This window comes from Cervus canadensis, chromosome 2 (genome assembly GCF_019320065.1).
Source record: "Cervus canadensis isolate Bull #8, Minnesota chromosome 2, ASM1932006v1, whole genome shotgun sequence".
NCBI classification, from domain to species: Eukaryota; Metazoa; Chordata; class Mammalia; order Artiodactyla; family Cervidae; genus Cervus; species Cervus canadensis.
Window position 1 is genome coordinate 25,625,436 of NC_057387.1, and position 19,645 is coordinate 25,645,080.

The window sequence follows — 19,645 nt, forward strand, 5'->3', positions numbered from 1 at the left end:
GATTTCTTCTCTTCCTATTTCTTGTCACTTCCTTTTTTTTTTTTTTTAAGTTACTTTTGGCTGCACTGGGTCTTCCTTGCAGGATGCCGGCTTAGCTACCCCAAGGCATGTGGGATCTTAATTTCTTGACAAGGGAGTCTACTGGTGCCTCCTGACAGAGTCCGACACGACTGAAGCGACTTAGCAGCAGCCGCCTGCATTGGCAGGTGATTGCATAACCACTGGACTGCTAGGGAAGTCCCTGTCACTTCGTTTTTACAGACAAGTTTGGTCCTAACAAAGATTTCTGATACCCTAACTGGACCACTGTCTCTCCATTCTGGCCCCTCGAGATTATTGATTCAGTGGCCTGTCAGCCCTCCCCTCCCCACTTTCTCTGCCCCTGGTGCCTCCTTCTGCTCCTTTAGACTCTACCTGGTGTTCATCTCCTCTGAGAAGCCTTCCCTGCACCTGACCTGATCAACCCTCCATCCTCCTCATGCCCTGACCCCTCAACACAAGTTCAGGGACCTTGCATAGGCTTCTTCAACACTCTACTTTTCTTGCCATACCTGTTCTATGATCTCCTTACTAGACTGCAAGCTCCAGGAGGGCAAGACTGTCCTATTCCACGCTGGTCACCTTTAGTCTGAGCTCACCCAGTATGTATGTTGGACAAGTTTTGAATGAACGAAAATGTATTTGCTTGGAGTGTTCCTCATAAAATAATTATAGCTTACATTTTACTGAGTGCTTAAGATGTAGCAGGCACCATCCTAAGTGTTTTACAAGTGTGTCGTCTCATATAACCCTATTAAGCACAAGCCATTTCCTCATATAACAGGTGGGGAAACTGAGGCACAGGGCTGTTAGATAACTCGGCGGAGATCTGCAGCAGGGAAGTGGAGGAGCCGGGGTTAGAATCCAGACTGCTTCCAGAGTCCAATTCCATCGCAACGTCTAGGAAATTCTGTCTCAGCGTGAAGTGCAGTGTGAGGAACCACTACCTGAGCAGATTCAAGTCTCCTGCAAAGGGCTTTGTTTATGTTTCCCAGAGAGGGGACGCGCTCCCGGCCGCCCTCTTGCAGGCTCCGGGGTCCTTTGCTGGGCTTTGGGAAGGGCCTGTGCATCCTGCCGGTGGCCGGGTAGTGTATGCGTGAGCTCCCTTTATAACTTTCAGAGCTGCCCGGCCCCCACGCCAGCTGCGCTCAGGTTCTCGGGTGGTCTTGGCCACCCGCAAGTGCGGGTGAGGCGCCACCAGCCGCTCGCGGAGCCCCCAAGCCGGCCCCCAAAGCGGTAGCCGTTCTCCGCGGGTCGGGGGGTGGGGAAGGGGTGGTGGGAAGGGGCGGGCCCGGGGGCGGTGCCTCTCGCCGAGGCCACCGCCTTCGCCCCGCGCTCGGCTAGCCCGGGTGCCGCGGGCCGGGCGGAGGGGGCGGGGCCTGGGGAGGGGCCGGAGCGCGGCTGCCGGTGCCTCTGCGGGAGCAGAGGAAGGAGGCGGTGCGTCCCCAGAGGCGTGCGCCGGGACGGAAGGACAGACGGACCCAAGCGCGCGGCGAGAGGGCCGGTGGCGAGGTCGGTATCCCGTGGGCGCGCGGGCGGCGCGGGGAGGGGCGGCAGCGAGGGGAGCCGGAGCCCGGGGGAGGGTTGCGGGAGGGGCGGCGGCGGGCCCGGCGCCGGCTGCGCTCGGGGGTCGGCGCGAGACCCCTCCCCGGGCCGGTCGGGCGCGCAGCGAGCGCGCCCCGGCAGCGAAAGCGGAGCCCCGGTATCTCTAGTCCCTCCTCTTTTCTTTCCAGTCAGCGAAAAATAAACACCCGGGAAGGTAAAACAATAGCGGGGCCACCTGGGACGCGGCGCGAGCCGAGCTCCCACGTTTGGGGCGGGTGCCGAGGGTGGAACCGGGAGTGGCGGCCCCACCTCGGAGCCCCTTCCAGATTTGCCCCCGCGGAGGGTGGGGCTACCCGCGGCGCCGGGGCTCGGTGGGAGGCGGAGGGAATTCCCTGGAGTGGAGCATTTGGTGAAAGTATTGCGGGAACAATCGGGCTTCCCACGATTGCTCTACTCTGGGCGGGGAAACTGAGGCGGAGGCGAAGGTAGCGACTTAGCCAAGGTCAGACCGTAAAGGTGGACCGTCCTGATCCCGGATCGGGACCCAGGTGTCGCTCAGTCCCTCTCGGTTGTGCGGCGGCCGTGCTTGCCTCGGATAAATCTCTGTTGTGTTTGTTTTAGAAATCTGCTGGCATTGTGGGACCGCTTCAGGGCTGCCGAACGAACGCCAACTTGCTTCGTTGTGTTTCGGGCAGGTCTGGGGCAGGTGGCAGCCCCGTCATGGATGGAGACGGACTTTTTGATGAAGAAACCCGAAGCAGGTGATGTCAGCTAGGGCGATTTGGCTGTCAAAGGTTTTGACAAAACCTGCCGTGTTCCCTTCCGGGGAATCCGAATGAGGGAGATTACAGACACCTTCACCGGGAAGCCAAGGACATTTCTGTATAATCAGTGGATGAAAGGATTTTCTCAGACTCTCTTTTTCCTTTTCCTTGAGGATTAAACCACCGCAATCTACAATTCCAGTGGAAGCCACAAGGCACAAGATGTGGCAGGAGCCTCGAGCGCCTTCCGAATTGTTCTGGACCCTTCCTTTGGCATAGAGGAGTTTAGCACTTGCCACCCACCGCCCCTCCCCGCCCCCACACTCCCTCCTGATGAGCTCCTTAACCTGTTCTCCTTCCCTGAATTGAGTTCTAGTTCCAAAACTGTCCTCTGGAGCTATAAGTGGATTGCCAGAAAAGAGAGATTAAGGGCTGGGAGAAGAGGAAGCGCCCTGTGTTGTGTCTTCTCTTGGCTGCCGACATGAAGTGCTTTCTCCCCGTGCTGAGCTGTCTGGCTGTGCTGGGTAAGTGGTGGTGCTTATCAGCGCGATCGATGGAAAGTTTAACCTGCTCCTGGTTCCTGTAATTCCTTGTGGTTCTTTCCCATCAACACTCGACTTTGGGGGACCCCAGGAGATGGCGGTGTGTGTCACAGGTTGGAATAGAGTACCCAAAGCCCCATTTCTGACCCGGGAGGCGTATTGTTTGTTGTCTTTAAGAAGGACATTTGCTGTCCTTGGTGTCTGTCCTGGGCCTTGCTGTGGGGCCCACCCCTCCCGGACCCTCCCCTCCCCCGTCTCAGTCAATGTTTAGGCACTTCCATGTGGATTATGGATTGGTCTTTTGTATTTTATAAACGTGGTGCTTCAGCGTCTTCCTCTTCACATCTGTGTTGCTCCATGTCAATTCCTAATCTGAAGTGGCGACATTATTCCCACTCTTGGGAAAGTTGGTTTGGAAAGTTGACAGTGATGGTGGGTTTTTTGAGGGGGGAAGTAGGAATGGGTGGAATAAGGGTTGAAGCTTTGCCTCATGTGAGTGATCTGTCGGAAAAATGTTTGAGGGTCTAGTCATATGTCCCCTCCCCAAGGAAGTTAAGATCATAGTTCTGGGAGGAAGAGAGACTAGAGGAATGGTGCTTGGTAGGGGCTGTGCTTGGATTGGGTTTTGTGCCCCCACGGAAGGTCAGGATGCTTGGACTGGATGGAGACACTCTGGCTTGAGAGGCGAACCCTTGACACCTTTGTTAAGGATTCTCTTCCATTGAAGAGCCCGCCCCATCCACCCCCCCCCCCCAACCCTTTGCCAAACATTCTCAGATTCAACAGTGCTTTCCATGCCCTTGAATGCTGTCTTAATCTTAAATACAGTATCTTGGGTTGAGGATAAGCTCCCTGGCCAGAATGTGGTACATCCTCTCCCTCCATCTCCTTAGACTTCACAGGTGAGCACACCCCCTGCTCTCTGGGTACAGCTCAGTCCCCTGTATTCAGAAGAGGGCATCACTGCTGCTTGTGGTGTTTCCATCTCAACATCTTGGTGTCTTGCATTTATGGGACTTGTGACCTGCTACCAGTGGAGATTGCTTTCATGCATTGTCTACACCCTTGCAAGAGTTCACAGAAGGGCAGAAAGAGAGTGGACTTTGGAGATGGGAGAACCCGAGGTCAGATCTCAGCCTGACAGTGATTGATGTCTGAATCTCAGTAAAATCGAGTGATACCTCCAAGGATTGTCCTGACAGTTAAAGGTTATAAGGTATTGTAAATATCTTGACTGCTTTGAAAAATGTCTATGGCACATAATGTGTGCCTGTGTGTGCTCAATCGTGTTCAACTCTTTGGGGTCCCATGGACTGGAGCCCACAAGGTTCCTTTGTCCATGGGATTTTCCAGGTGAGAATACTGGAGTGGGGTGCCATTTCCTCCTCCAGGGGATCATCCTAACTCAGGGATCAAACCTGGATCTCCTGCATTGCAGGCGGATTCTTTACCATCTGAGCCACCTGGGAAGCCCAGAATCGCTGGGAGAGCTTTAAAGAAATCTCGATGTCCAGGCAGCAACCCCAGACCAGTTAAACCAGGTTCTTTGGGAGGGCGACCCAGGCATGTATCTTTTAGCTGTTCTGGGTAATTCCAATGTGTAGCCGAGTTAGGGAGCCAGCGAGTGAGAGTGAGTTCACCCTGGGCAGCTCCGCACTCCCCTCCCCAGCACTCACACAGACACCCAGTCTGGCGGCAAGTTTAGTCAGTCTTCGGCTCAGGCGTGGGTCAGTGTCTCCCTGTCTCTAATGTGCTCAGGCGGAATTAAGAAGACGGATAGCTCTCCATTCACCAGTACTCAATATTGTATTGGTATTTGCCATTCACTTAGTGTCCGGGTTTAAAATCAGTAATTAGTGACTCATGTGGATTCAAGAGGCAAGCCGGGAAAGCCCTCCAGGAGGCTTGGGTGTGGGGTGGATGGTGTGGCTAAGGCAGGAAAGAGGGCTGAGTGGAAGGGTGGGGCCCAGGGCAGGAGATGGAACCACCCGACAAGGAAATGTGACATTTGTGCCTTTTGTTTCTCCTGGCTGCTCCAGAAATGTGAGGCTGCCAGCTGGTCCCCCTGCTGTTCCCCTCTGGGCTACCCTGTGGAGTGGAGCTTGGGCCACTTTTGCCTTCTACTCCCAGCCTCAAGCGTGAACAGGTGCCTGGAGGAAGATGAGTGGTGCTGAAGGGGCGTGGTGGCAGAAGACCACACCTGGGTGAGGGTGGGGAGGTTTCGAGCTGTGGAGGGCCCTGGTTTTTTTGATCCCTACTGTGGAAATCTCACCTTTTCTCATCACTCGATGACTGGCTACATGGCGGGGAGGGGGCGTGACTACTACTTTTTAACCTTGGAGACCAGTAGGTCTTTGTGGAGGGAACAAAACCCAGGTGGGGGTCTCATATCCCGCTTGCAGCCTGGTGTGGTCTGATTCACGCGTCAGCATTCTTGCTGTGTAATGAAAATTAATGTGTAATATGAATTGAAAATAGCAAAGCTGCTCAAGGTTTTGTGTCCAGGTGGGTCACATGGCTTGGAATAAGATTTTATTTGTAAAAAGTAGGATCAGGTTAAGTGTTCTGCAAAATGAGACTGATCCAGGTGCTGCCAGCCTCCAGAAGCGGCAGTTTGAGTTAGAAAACCCTGTGACAGTGTGTAAGGGGTAGACAGGGTAAATCCAAGATGCTTGTCTCTCCCTCGCCATCATTCAGACCCATGTTTTCTGCTCCCTTCCTTTGCCACTGTCCAGGATTTAGGTCGAGTTTCTCCTTTTCTGCCTGCCTGGGTACCAATTCCTGCCCTCTGGACCACTGTGTCTTATTTCTTCCTTTTGCACCTCTGGGTGCCCACCTAACTAGGGAACCATCAGCTGCTATGGCTCCTTGTCCCAATTCTAAAGCCATCTTAAGCATGGGCCTGACTGAGCCACGAGGATAGTGAAGTTTCCACTGCTGAGAATGGGTAGAGCCAGAGGGGTCGAAGAGGAGAGAAAGTAGGGGCTGGTGTGGATGTGGCTTGAGTGTGAAAGAGGGAATGAGGAGATTGCAGCTGTGCCCGTGCCTGGGAGCAGCCTGCATGAGAGACAGAGACATGGGAAGGTGACCACAGTGTGGGGGAGACAGAATAGGATTTGTGGCTGCGAGAGCAGGAAGGGAATAATCAGGAAAGATGAATATAAGCTTTAGGCACATAAAGCACATTTTGATTTTGCATAACCATGAAGAGTTATGCCTTTTAGACCAGTGCTGATGTTGCAAACAAGATGAAATAGCTTTGAAAGTGTTCGCAGTGAAAAATGTAGGAGACTGGGACATCCCCGGATGGACACACACAACTCGTGGATGGCTCATGGTCATTCTTGCTCTTCTCCAGTGGGAGAGAGTTTTCCTTGTAGAGTTTGAAAAGCCTCTTGTTTGAATACCGTGGGACTGAGGAAGTGATCACTTCTTTCCCAGTTAGAGAAGGCTTCTTAGTGGGGAGAGGCCAGAGAGTGCTTCCAAAAGAGATTGAGAGGAACTTTGATGTTCTGGTGGGAGTGAGCTCAGAGGCAAGACTGGGGTGATCAAAGGCAGAGGAGAGGGAGGAGGCAGAGGAAAGGAGCATGGTGGCTAGGGGCATCGGCGAAAGGGTTCCGAAGGAAGAAGATGAGGATTGTGATTTATGGATGAGCCAACGCCACTGTCCCAAAAATTTTCCCAGAGGCAATGCCTTTCCCTTTCCTGGCACCATTTGACAAGGGTGCCAGAGAAGGGAATTCTTGTCAGGATTAGTCTAGCTAAGATGCCTTTCAACTGTATGAGTCATTGAGCCACCCCTGGGTACCCAGGGTTGTGTTAAGATGTCCTAGTCTCCTATGTTTGTCATTGCAGCAAGAGAGTAGTAGAATTACCACCTCTCCAAACTCTAACCCTTACTGTGAAGCAAGGCCTTTCTCTTTGATTCCTCAGTCTTGCCAGATATAGACCTTATATTACCATCTTTTTGTAGTTGGGGATATTGAGGTCCAGGAAGGTTAAGGAACTCACCTGGAGGTAGATGACTGTTTACCTCTTTACGACTGTTGTTTAGTCGCTAAGTCGTGGCCGACTCTTTGCGACCCCATGAACTGCAGTGAAGGACAACCCCCTGTCCTTCAGTGTCTCCCAGAGTTTATTCAAACACATGTCCATTGAGTCAGTGATGCCATCCAACTGTCTCATCCCCTGTTGCCCCCTTCTCCTCTCGCCCTCAATCTTTCCCAGCATCAGAGTCTTTTCCAGTGAGTCAGCTCTTTGCATCTGGTGGCCAAAGTATTGGAACTTCAGCTTCAGCATCAGTCCTTCCAATGAATATTCAGGGTTGATTTTCTTTAGGATTGACTGGTTCGATCTTGCTGTCCAAGGGACTCTCAAGAGTCTTCTGTAACACCACAATTCAAAAGCATCAATTCTTTAGATGACTATACTAGCTTGAAATGGTGCTCCACAGGGATAGGGACCCAGTCCCTTTCTGTCTTGTTTCAAGTGCGTGCCTTTGTTCTCAAGATCATCTCATGGTCCAAGATGGCTGTGCTAACCCCAACCATCCGGAAGGAGGAAAAGAATTGGTAAAGGGCATGCCCTCTTAATTTAAGCACATTTCCCAGAAGTGTTCCCCTCATTTCTGCTTACATCCCCATTGGTTAGAATTTGGTCACATGACCATAACTTTGCTGCAAGGGAGGCTTGGAAGTATCCTTAATTCTCAGTGTCCAGCCAAAAACTGGGGTTCTCTTGTTACAGGGGAAGGAGAGACGAGATTTAGCAGGGACAGGTGCTGGTCTCTGGCACGCTTACAAAGCTAGGAAGTGGCAGAACAGGGTTTTGAAACCAGGACCACTCGGTTCAGATCCCATGTTCTTTCATCCTACAAGTTGCCTGAGTATGAGGCCCCTCCGCTGGCCTCTTAGAATCCTTATTGGAAAGACAGGAGCTAGATAAACCAGCTGTTACGTGAAGCAACACGAGTCAGCATGTAATTGGACACCCAGAGTTGTGGTTTTAGTGGTAGTATTGCAGTGTTTATAGAATGCTTAGGTGCCAGTCACTGGTAAACACTTTCTCTAGCGTGACCTTCTGTATAAAGTGCTTAGGGACCATCTCTCTCATGTTCACTACTGTAGCCCCAGAACTCAGCCTTGTGCCTGGAGCAAAGTAGCTGTTCATTTAATTTTTTGATGACTGAATGATTTCACAAGATAGGTGTTGTTTCCATATCAGCTCCCTTGATCAAGATGAGAAAATTCAAAACTCAGGGAGTTTAAATCATTTTGCTCAAAAGGAAAGAGCTCGAAATTGACAGAGCTAAGATTTGAATCCAGCCTTGTCTGGCTATAGTGCGTGTGCTTTTACTCCACCAAACAGGGGTTCTTAACCTTTTTTGTGCCATGGATCCTTTTGGCAAGCTGCTGAAGTCTATGGACCTCTTCTTAGGATAACATTCTCAAATGCATAAATAAATAACATAGGGTTAGAGAAAATCAATTTTTTTGAAATACCCTCACCAAAATATTAACAAAAACAAATTGATATCATAGCACTAAACTTCTTTAATAACACATTAAATAACAAGATCTAACAGTTGTGTAATTTTGGTGTAGTGAAGGGTGCAAATGATATTTTGAGGTATCTGCATCCACTGTGATGTGATATAAAAGTATGTATGATTTGTATTGTGACAGAGTCACAGGTCTTGAATATATTACCATGATACTCTCCTACATCCATAATCAAAGGAACAGCTATTTACTTTGTTGTTGTTTAGTCGCTAACATGTATCCGACTCTAGCGTCCTCATGGACTGTAGCTCGCCAGGCTTCTCTGTCCATGGGATTTTTCAGGCAAGAATACTGGAGTGGGTTGCCATTTCCTTCTCCAGGGGATCTTCCCAACTCAGGGAATCGAACCCATATCTCCTGCATTGCAGGCGGATTCTTTACCACTGAGCCACCAGGGAAGCCCCAACATTCACTTAAGAGATTAGTAAAAATAAGGATGCAGTTTTTTTTCTCATTCAAATTCATCTATCTCCTGAATTCTGTCCACAGACCCCTGTGAAGTTCAAAGTAAAGTTCAATGTAATCAGTAGTTGTCAGCAAAAACCCTGTGGAAGAAGTCCTGGGCTGGGCTTTCAGAAACGGGTGGGCTTTGAATGGGGAGGGTATTCTCTTCCCAGGAGAGTCCTGCTAATGCAGAGGCGTCAGCAGTCATAATGATGGCAGAGTGGCCCTTTAGGGATTGGATAAATGACTGTCAGTGGTTTTAGGGACCAGATCATGTGGGATGATGCCGGACACAGAGATTTGGTTTGGATTGTAATTGAGTTTGGGATTTGGGCTTAGACTGGGTCCCTGGAGCCTAGGCAGACCACTTCTAGTGAGCCCTGGCCTAGGGACTGGGTGACGTGGCTCTGCTTGGTGGCCTCTCATGATCCCTGGCCGCGTACACTCTGAGCTACGGCATCTTGATTAGTGTCTGTGGGCTCCCTTGGGGGTTCCTTGTTCGCCGTGATTGGACACCTGCTTCTTTGCTGCTTCACTGTGAGCCCAGCTATGCCTTGTAAAGGCTTGGATTTTAATTTAAGGAAATTTAGGACACCTGTGTGTGAATGCCCCTAATTTTCAGAGAAATGAGTGGTTGTATCAAAATCAAGCTTGTGATTTGTAGAAAATCACATTTTGCCAAATTCCCTCATCAAGACCCCTTTATCAAGTGACTGATCATGGACCCCAGTGGCAGACACTTAACAAAGACCATGACAGTGGGCCTCCCTTAACTGGAACCCCAGTTAAGTGGGATTTTATTTTTATTTTTGAACTCCCCTTTCAGGAAGGTGAAAACCCCAAGATGGCAGCAGCAGGGATTGATTCTAAAAACTGGCTTCCAGGCCACTGTCAGCCCAGTCTCCATCTTCCACAACTATAATTACAGTAGCAGAAGAGAAGGATCAGCCTAGGGGCCCTGCAAGATCTGAATCAAAGATTAAATTATATTAACTCCACTCAGGCTGGGAAGTGGTCAGATGGATCTTAAAAAGCTTTATAATAGGCTTTATGATAATGAGAGCTGAAGCAAAGTTTCTGCCCAGCCCGCTCATGAAACTCATCTGAATACTGTGTTTCCCTTCGTCCAGGTGATCCAGGTTTTGCACAACCATGTCCCTGCCCTCGAGGAGGTGGTAATCTAAAGCTGGGGGTTAAAAAAAAAAAAAAAAGGGGGTGGTAAATCACTTTGCAAGTGGACAAGAAGACAGTGATATGTACCACAGGCTGTCCAAGGACGGTTGTCTTGTTGGGGAAGGAGAGGCCAGGCACGTTTGTTCTTGCTTTTAGCTAAGCAGGAGGAGTAAAGGGAATTCTTTGTCCAGGGAAGGGATGTGACTGGAGCAGCCCTCAAATGCTCAATCTGGAAAGGTTCTCTGGATGGGCTGGAATTTTAGGCTTTTTTTTTTTTTTTTAAATAATAAGAGAGTGAGGTCCTGGCAGAATTGTAGAGTGGAGGACAGCAGGACACAAGGGGATGCTTTGAGACGACTTCTTATTTATTTATTTAGCTGCGCTGAGTCTTAGTCGTGGCATGTGAACTCTTAGTTGTGGCATATGGGATCCAGTTCCCTGACCAGGGATGGAACCCGGGCCCCCTGCTTTGGGAGCACGGAATCTTAGCTCCTGGACCACCAGGAAGTCCCGAGAAGACTTCTGAAGGGGTGGGGAAGCCCTAGTGTCAGTGGTCCTGGGTCCTGAAGGTGCTGGTTGGAAGAATTGGAGTTGTCGGTTGGTGTAGGTATTCGGGCCAGAGACAGATGGCAGATACCAGAAAGCTGTAGATGTGTGTAGATGGGAGAAGTGACAGAGAGGGTAGGGGACATTACTGGAGGTGGGGGGTCCTGAGTGGAAGTAAAGGGGACCTGTTTCTGTACCGAAGGAAGAGCTTTTGTTCATCAGAACATCATCAGAGCAAAGACAACCTAACAAAACTGAACTCAAAGAGATCAGTGTCTAGTCTTCTTGTGGGGACCTCTTGCCATCAATTTACAGGTCCCCAGAACTTTCCTTTATTAATGCAGGGAAGAAAACTGATACCAGCTATGTGTTCTTTTCCATTATAATTCTTTGATGTAGTGGGATCTGTTCAGGATTGCCTTAAGTTGGTGTCATTTTCAGGTTTTGATTGTTTTGTTTGTAACACCCATTTCCGCTTACTCTGGGGTATGGTCTGCTGTTCCTTTTCCACGGCGACCTCTGCAAACACCTTCTCTGCTCTCAGCTGGGCCTTGGATCCTGTTTGTGTTGTTGATAATGGAGCCATGTCGTGAGATGGGCTGCCTGTCTTCTCAGGGATCCTTTTTATTAACTCCCCTTACCCCAAGAGTCCCATAAATTTGAAATCTTCTGTCTCCTAGAAAGGCAGCATTTATTAAGTAGTATTAATCTGTTTTTTCTACGTGATAACCAGTGTGATCCCTCACATTTGGTACAGTAGTCCGCTTTTAAAGCAAAATTAGCTTGGTGCTCACACATAGCCTGGATCCATTAGGTACCTTAGCCCTGTGTCTGTACCTTAAGGGATGTGGTATCATGGTTAGGTGTTTTTGAAACCTATAAGGTGGCCAGCTTCTCCACCCTCAAGTGTTACTTTGAGAGCTGTACAGAGCTTGGGTAACCTAACCAGGATGTGTTTGCTCCTAGGTAAAATTAACTGATTGCATTGGCGACCTTGATTTGACTTTGGTAGGAAGGGCTTTGAGGAGGAGGAGGAGGAATGGGAGACATTTGTGTGAGTTACTATTTGTTGCTGCAGGGCAAACCACACCCCCCTGTCCTGGCCCCCCCCACCCCACATTTTCTAAAGACCTCCAGAGAAGGAAACTTTGCAACCTTTTAGATGCAACACATACATTGGGAAGGAAGTCTTGATTTTCACTGATTTAAGTCATAATTTAAAACAACAAATGAAGTGCTTCAGGGTAAAATGTTATATAAAAGAAAGGTGATGAACTATTGGTTGCAGTTTCACAAGATAGCTTATATATGCTTGCTTTATTTCTTTGACTTTTAATTTTTGGATGGAGTGCCATATGAATATAGTTCTGTTGTAAAAATCCAGCGAGTACAGACAGAAAGCTTTCTTGGTGGCTCCAATGGTAAAGAATCTGCCTACAAGGTGGGAGACCCAGGTTCCTGGGTCGGGAAGATCGCCTGGAGAAGGAAATGGAGAGCAACCCACTCCAGTATTCTTGCCTGCAGAATCCCATGGACAGAGGACCCTGGCGGGCTGCAATCCATGGGATCACAAAGAGTCGGACATGACTCAGCGACTATCACTTAGGAGCACAGACAGAAAGTAAAATGTAGAAGGTCCCCTCCCTGGCCCTTGTCCCTCATTGAGTCTGAAATACATTCTTTATAGTTTGATACACTATATTCTCCCAGGCTTTTCCCTATCATTTCTATTCATATACTCACACAAATATAGATTTTTTGACATAAACGGACTCACAAGAACATATTGTTCAACAACTTGATTCTCAAGGAGTGATTTATTCCACTCTTTTTTCAGTCTTAATTTTATACCCTTATCAGAACTGATTTTGTTATTTTATAGCTAGTAGAAGCTGTAATTGGTAAAGTCATTAGGGAACAGCAAGTCTTACTCAATAGCCGTATAACAGAATAATTTTGTCTTGTGGTATCAAGAGCAACAGTCATAATGAAAACACTGCCCTTAAGTTTTAATGTACTTAAGAGAAATAATTGACTTGTTTATTCTGAATATTTTCTCTAGAAACACATACATTTAACAAATTAAGCACACCCATATTTTATTGACTGTCTTAGTTATAATCTTGAATTAAATAAAGCCCATTTAAAACTTGTTGAGAGGACAATTGTAAATACTGGATTTTGTGTCCAAGTCAATCAACTGCTTTTATTTGTTCATAGACTAGGGGAAAAATGAGACGTTTTCCTGCATTTTCAGCTCCCAAATGATTCTTCCATTTAGAGTGAACTGGACTGGAGTAACCTTTAAGGTTGCTGGCTACCAGACATTCAAGACCTTAACCCAAAAGAAGATAATTTTTTTTCCTTTAGTCCTGCTGGAGCAGCTATTGCTGTAAAAAGATTATCATTTCAAAGTGTTGGGTTACTTCTCAAGTTCACTAGTATGAACTTTCTTTAAAACCTCGGGAGCAAAAAACAGATTTCTTGGATGGTTCACCTTTAGACCTGATTTTTAAAATAGTTGCTATTTTGGAGGGATGGTTGTTGGATTCACATATCACAGCCAACCCTTCTTAAACATCATCCAGAGAGCTCTGTTATGTTAGAGTCTCCTTACAGTCCTTTCCTGAAAAGACCTTCATCTGTTCCTTCAACAAATACTTGAGTGCCTTCTACAAGCACTCATTGTTCTTTTATCTCAAATACCAAGAACTAAAAGCTAACATCATAATGACCATTTTAAGTAGTCACCTGGTGTGTAGTTTAATCTTTGATAAATAGAAACATTAACTAAAAACACCTCTGACATTAGGGAACTCTTTTCTGTCCCTAAGGTAAAGTCTTTTTCTTGCTGTTTCTTAAATCTTGTTTTGTTCTCAACTCTTCTTTAGCAGCCATGAATTACACATATCCTGGGCAGTCCTGGTGAAGAGCCCTTTAGAAGTAAGAGATCATACTAATGCTGGGGGGAGACTGGGGCTGGGGGGAGTTAAGGGCAAATTCTTTGTTTTGAAAATACGCAAATATCCCGAGTCCTAGATTTATGGCATGTCTTCATTAACTGATGGGAATTTTGTATTGGAATTGGGATTTTCATACTTGCCTCTGAATTCCTGTTGTTGCGGTGCTCAGTCGCTTAGTTGTGTCCAACTTTTTGCCACTCTGTGGATTGTAGGCCCCCCAGGCGCCTCTGTCCTTGGAATTTCCTAGGCAAGAATACCAGAGTGGGTAGCCATTCTCTTCTCCAGGGGATCTTCCCCACCCAGGGGTCGAACTGTGTCTCCTGTATTAGCAGGTGGAGTCTTCACCACTAGCGCTACCTGGGAAGCCCACCAGAACAGAACAAAAGAGAACTAGAATGATCACATACTTTGTCATCAGATAGGAGATAGCATCCATACCAGGCTTCCTCCTGAGGACTTTGGTGTTGAGGCTGTGGTGACGCTAAGATTGAGCCTATCCCTGGTGGCTCAGACGGTACAGAATCTGTCTGCCAATGCCAGAGATCTGCATTCTTTCGCTCCCTGGGTCAGGAAGATCCCCTGGCGAAGGGAGTGGCAAACCTACTCCACTATCCTTGCCTGGAGAATCCCATGGACAGAGGAGCCTGGCGGGCTACAGTGCATGGGGTCCCAAAGAGTTGGACATGACTGAGCGACTCCACACACACACCTGGTCCTCAGACCCAGAACCTGGGGCTGTCTCCGCTGTTGTTTTCCGGAAGCTGCTGGGTCAGCTCAGTGGGAGGCGGGTGGGGCAGACTCTTCAGGTCTGCTCCTTCTCAGAGGCCCTCCCTTGACCTGGGATGACCCCTGAGCAGCACTGGTCTGCGCTCCTGTCTCCTGTCCCTGGAGTTTTCTCCCTGCTTCATCCCCCAAGTCTGCAGGTCCCAGGAGGGTTGTAAGCTGGGCCTGGTGGCCTTGGCCTGAGCCCCATAGCAGGCGGTACTGCTCCTGGGACCCCGTGTGCCGGGCCAGCCCTCTCTCCACCAGCAGCTCTCCTCAGAAGCCTTTCTAATTTTCCTCAGTGGTTTTGTTCTGCGTTGATTCTGTGTTGGTCTGGAGAGGGATGGTCTGTTGGGGATTCTGCCTCGCAGATGGACACGTCTGTTAGTTTATTAGGGGAGTGATTGTTCAGATAGATTTGTTCTCGGCTCATTCCCAAGCTAGACAACCCTCTGTGACACTGTTTAGAGATGATCTGCTGAGCAGTTTCTTAATGTCTTCTGATGTTCCAGTACAGTAAGATAGCTTGCTGACGAGTTTTGCAATCTGTCTGCTGGTATTGCATTACAGGAGAGCCCGATTGCGTTCGGAGCTCCGGCCGAGATCGCCCCCCTTCCCTTCGTCAGGATGGGAGGTGGCTTTTAGCTGGGTGTCTGTACCTCTCAACTGGGAGGAGAGGCAGTCCTTTTCTTTCTCACATTCTAATCTGAATCCTGGTCCATCCACCCCACCCCCCACCCCGAAAGGGTGGACTTCTAAGAAGGTGGAAACTAGGTAAGACAATGATTGTGCCTCTAGACTTGAATTCACTTTCGAAAAATCTTAGCAGATCTTATGCACAGTCCCCTTCTTTTAAAGGGGAATTATTTTGGAGGTGAGGGAGAAACTGAATGCCTGCGTGGGGAGAGAGTAGAAGGAGGCCTGGAAAAACTCTCCCAGCAGAAGAGAGAGAGGCTCTGGGGTACGTCACCTTTGTTTTAATTAAAACACTGTGCAATACAAACATTTGCCTTCCCCTTCTTACCCCACCGCAGAAGAGCTGTAATTTCCCATATTTGGAATCTCGGGAGAACCAGGCCACGTCTGAGGACAAGGCCAGACTCAGTCTATGCTTTGGGGAAAAGTAAGTAACTATAAGTGCCAAGAGGGCTGTGGTATTTACGGCGCATCTATGGTTAATGTATGTGCTTCCTTGTCATCATTTATTCAGCAGCCCCTGATGTCCTGGAGCTGATGCTGTGCCCATCAGTAATCTGACTCTTGTTTTCTTCTGCATATTTTCCCGTTTTCAAATGTGTAGGCATTCAGCTTTAATCAAGTAGGCTTTGCCTCTGTCATCTGTAACGGGGGATGACTGAAGTCATGTGGAGGATTTTAAGTAACTAATCTCTTAAGACAGTCAGAGCATAATCTCCACTGGTCCCTGATCATCCTGCCTGCATCCCAGAGATTGGCGAGGTTCTGCAGAGGAGACCGGATAGGGGCCTTGGCATCTTTTGGAGAGACTGGGCATCCTTCTTGCTGGCGACAGGTTTTGTTTGCCTTTGGCATGGGAACAGGGCCTGCTGATCATTTGCTATGTCAAGAGAGTTCAAGATGTTCCATGAATGTGACTAGTGTTTTACCGAATCTCTGTGCTGGTACAGCTAACAATGACAGGCTGAACTCGTGTGATGATGCCGTCCAAGCTCATTGATGTCTGTATAGCGTGTGCAGGGCTGGCTGTCATGGAAATGCAACAGAGTAGACAGGAGGCCTGCTGGTTAGTGTTGTTCACTGATGTTTTTTAGTAAATTACGTCAGATCAATCAAAAGATCAGGGGTGCAGGGTCTAAAGTTCTCATGTGCTTTGCTTGGAATTCCAGTGTAACTTTGTAGAGGTGTCATGTATTAGACTGAATTGGATTACAGCTGCTCTCCCAATTGTCACTTCTTTTTTTCCCCCGCCCACTTTCTTTCTTTTTTATTTATTTATGGGTTTATTTAAATTTTTTAAAACTTTTTATTCATGTATTTACCTGGCTGTACCAGGTCTTAGTTGCGGCACATGGGATCTTTAAGTTGAGGCATATGAACTCTTAGTTGCAGCATGTGGGATCTAGTTCCCTGACCAGGTATCGAGCCTGGGCCCTCTGCATTGGGAGTCTTAGCCTCTGAACCACCTGGGAAGTCCTTCTACCCACTTTCTGAGGTTAGCTTTAGTTCTCATTACCAGAAGTGTCCTGTAGAAGAATTTGGTGAATATTACACCAAGTGCAGTCTTTGCTACTTTCTCTTAATAGGATGGTAAAATCCCTAACAACGTAGACTAATGAGAGAAGATTAGTTTGAATTAGGAAAGTGTCTGAGTTACCAAATATTTCTCAAGAACTTCACTGTTGGTACTTTAAAGTAAATACCATAACTCAAACTAGGCTAACAGAACACCTAATAAAGATCCTTGGGGGATGCTGCTTTAGCAGAGAAACAAGAATGATTTGCAATTAACATACCAATTGTTTATGCAAGTGGTGTTTCTGAGATACTGGGATTGTGCTTGAAAACAGTTTGTTCTCTTAAGTATTTTAAATAGGGCCCGTGAAACCCCATGTGTGTGTGCTGCTGGCAGTTTATATGTGGTGTGAGGACCTGTTTTTCAAGGACCTAATTCAGAATTATCAGCAATATCAGAAATCCCAAGCTGGTGTAGTCGCTGACCTTTAACTCCCCAAAATCAGTTAGATCACTTAGCCAAATGTTTCCACAGCACGAGCACTTGTCTCCTGTAACACAAACTAATGAGTTTAACAGTATGTTTGTGTGTTATATGGAGGAGACGCAGCCATCCTCGGGTGTTTCGTGTGTGTGTGCGTGCTAAGTCATCTCAGTCCTGTCCGACTCTTTGCGACCCCATGGACTGTAGCCTGCCAGGCTCCTCTGTCATGGGATTTCTCAGGCAAGAATACTGGAGTGGATTGCCATGCCCTCCTCCAGGGGATCTTCCCGACCCAGGGATGGAACCTGGGTCTCCTGCATTGCAGGCAGACTCTTTACTGTCTGAGACACCAGGGACGCACATTACAGCCTATAATGTGGGGGAAAATATATGGCATTCATAATTTGGACAGTGTCAGACTGAACGCACATATTCAAACACTTCCTATAGACAATACTGAAGAAAGGTGAGCAGATTTGCTATAGGAACAGTTTTGTTTTTATTTTATTAATTTTTAGTAGAGTATAGTTGATTTACAATGTTGTGGTAGTTTCAAGTGCATAGCAGAGTGAATCACTTATACATATACATGTATCCACTCTTTTTTTAGATTCCTTTCCCATATAGACCCTAACAGAGTATTGAGTAGAGTTCTCTGTGTTATACAGGAAGTCCTTATTAGTTATCTAAGTTATCTATTTTGTCTACACATGGGCTTCCCTGGTGGCTCAGAGGGTAAAGAATCCGCCTGTAATGTGGGAGACCTGGGTTCAGTCCCTGGGTCAGGAAGATCCCCTGAAGAAGGAAATGGCAGCCCACTCCAGTATTCTTGTTTGGAGAATTCCATGGACAGAGAGCCTCACGGGCTACAGCCCATGGTGTCGCAAAGAGTCAGACACGACCGAGTGACTAAGCACACACATTTTACATATAATAGTATGGTATGTGTCAATCTCAATCTTCCAATTTATTGCTTCCCTGCTCTTTACCCCAGGGTAACCATAGTTTGTTTTCTACATCTGTGAGTCTAGTTCTGTCTTATAAAGAAGTTCACTTGTACCCATTCTTTTAGATTCCACATATCAGTGATATCATTTGATATTTGTCTTTTTGTGTCCGACTTACTTCATTCATTGTGACAGTGTCCGAGATGACTTTTTAATTAATAATTAGACTGTATGTTCCATTGGGACAGGAATTATGGCTCTGTAGTTGGTCCTGGGTCCTAAGCCCATCCTTAGCCTGTTGCCTGGCATAGTGTAAATATTAGGTTGAACTGTGTAACATTGCCATGTTTAGAGGTCAAAAACACTCAAATATCAGCAATTAGGTCACACAGTTCAACCTAATATTGTGCTATCTTTGTGTACTGAATGTTGAATACGTGTCATAATTGATGAGTTCTTAGATGCCTGTATTTAACACAGTTTTCTTTCTTTCCTTTAAAAAAATTTTTTTATTTACTTGGCTGTGCCAGATCATAGTTGCAGCATGTGACCTCTTAGTGTTGCAGCATGAGGGATCTAGTTCCCTGACTAGGGATCAAACCCAGGCCCCCTGCATTGGGAACGTGGAGTCTTCCCACGTGGAGTGCACTGGACCACTGGGGAAGTCCCCAACACAGTTTTCTGTAGCCAATGAAATCCTGGCTACAGTATTTGAAAAGGAACTCTAAAACTTCCGATAGCTAAAAACTTGTGGACTCGTGATGCAGAGGTAGGGCATCCATGAGACTTTAGAGCCTTGGATTCAGTAGATTTTCTCTGCAGTTCTTGGTGCATTTTCCAGCCAAAGATGGAGGCATGTGCCTTGGGGTCTGGAGTGCTGTCCGTCGCCTGGAGAATCTGGGAGAGTGTGCTGGAAAGCTGGGCTGTAAGGCAAAGACAGGAATAATGTGGCCCGAAGAAGGCAGAGAGACCCATGAGCCCTGCTGAAGGAGCCGCGTCTGATCCTGAGTGAAGGGAGCTCTTGTTTTCCCAGCCCAGACTTCCTGTGCTCAGGTGTTCATGGGCCACGGATTTGTGGTGCCCACAATGTGCTCGGTGACTGGCCAGGCACTACAGACCTCACTGGGAGCCTCCTTTGTGCCTGAGCCGCTGCGGGCTGGATGTAGACCCTGGCCCAGTGGAGGCAAGGGTTGAAATGAGGAAAGAGCCCAGCTGGGCCCTGCTGGGAGAGGCCCAGCACTCTGGCCTGGGGCCTGCTCCCTGGCTGTGGAACTGGGAGTCAGGCCCATCCCAGGGTTTGGACTAGGGCTTCCCACCCTCCTCTGCTAAGTACTTTTTTTTGCATCTGTTTGGATTTCATGGCTCTCTTTCCAGTTTCTATGCACAAATGTCCAATTGTGCCACACTATTATAATGCTCACTGTTTTCTCACACCCACAGGATAATTCCTCGTTCGGCTCGGTTCCACCACTATCTGTCGAGCAGCCGTCTGTGCCAACACAGGACGGGGGTGGCGGGGGAGGGAAAGCACAAAGATGCACGACGCTGGGTCCTGCCCGTGGCAGACACTGTTGGTTATCTACATGGCACCTTTTTTTTTTTTTCCTCTCTCTCTTCTTGTTGACAGAGCCCTGATTTAGTTTGAATGTCACGCCTCCCTTCTC

At 47.9% G+C, this 19,645-nt stretch overlaps 1 protein-coding gene across 4 annotated transcripts in view; it reads left to right on the plus strand.

Moving 5' to 3' along the window:
- Positions 1-1,397: 1,397 nt before the first annotated feature.
- Positions 1,398-19,645, plus strand: part of IGSF3 (immunoglobulin superfamily member 3) — a 111,528-nt gene continuing 93,280 nt past the window's right edge. For 3 of the 4 annotated variants that reach the window (XM_043459815.1, XM_043459828.1, XM_043459832.1), the window contains exons 1-2: positions 1,398-1,551; positions 2,206-2,872. In XM_043459815.1, the coding sequence (XP_043315750.1) occupies positions 2,830-2,872 (43 nt within the window). In that variant the 5' untranslated portion in view covers positions 1,398-1,551; positions 2,206-2,829. The remainder of the gene's footprint in view (positions 1,552-2,205; positions 2,873-19,645) is intronic. The other variant, XM_043459822.1, reaches the window with a different exon arrangement.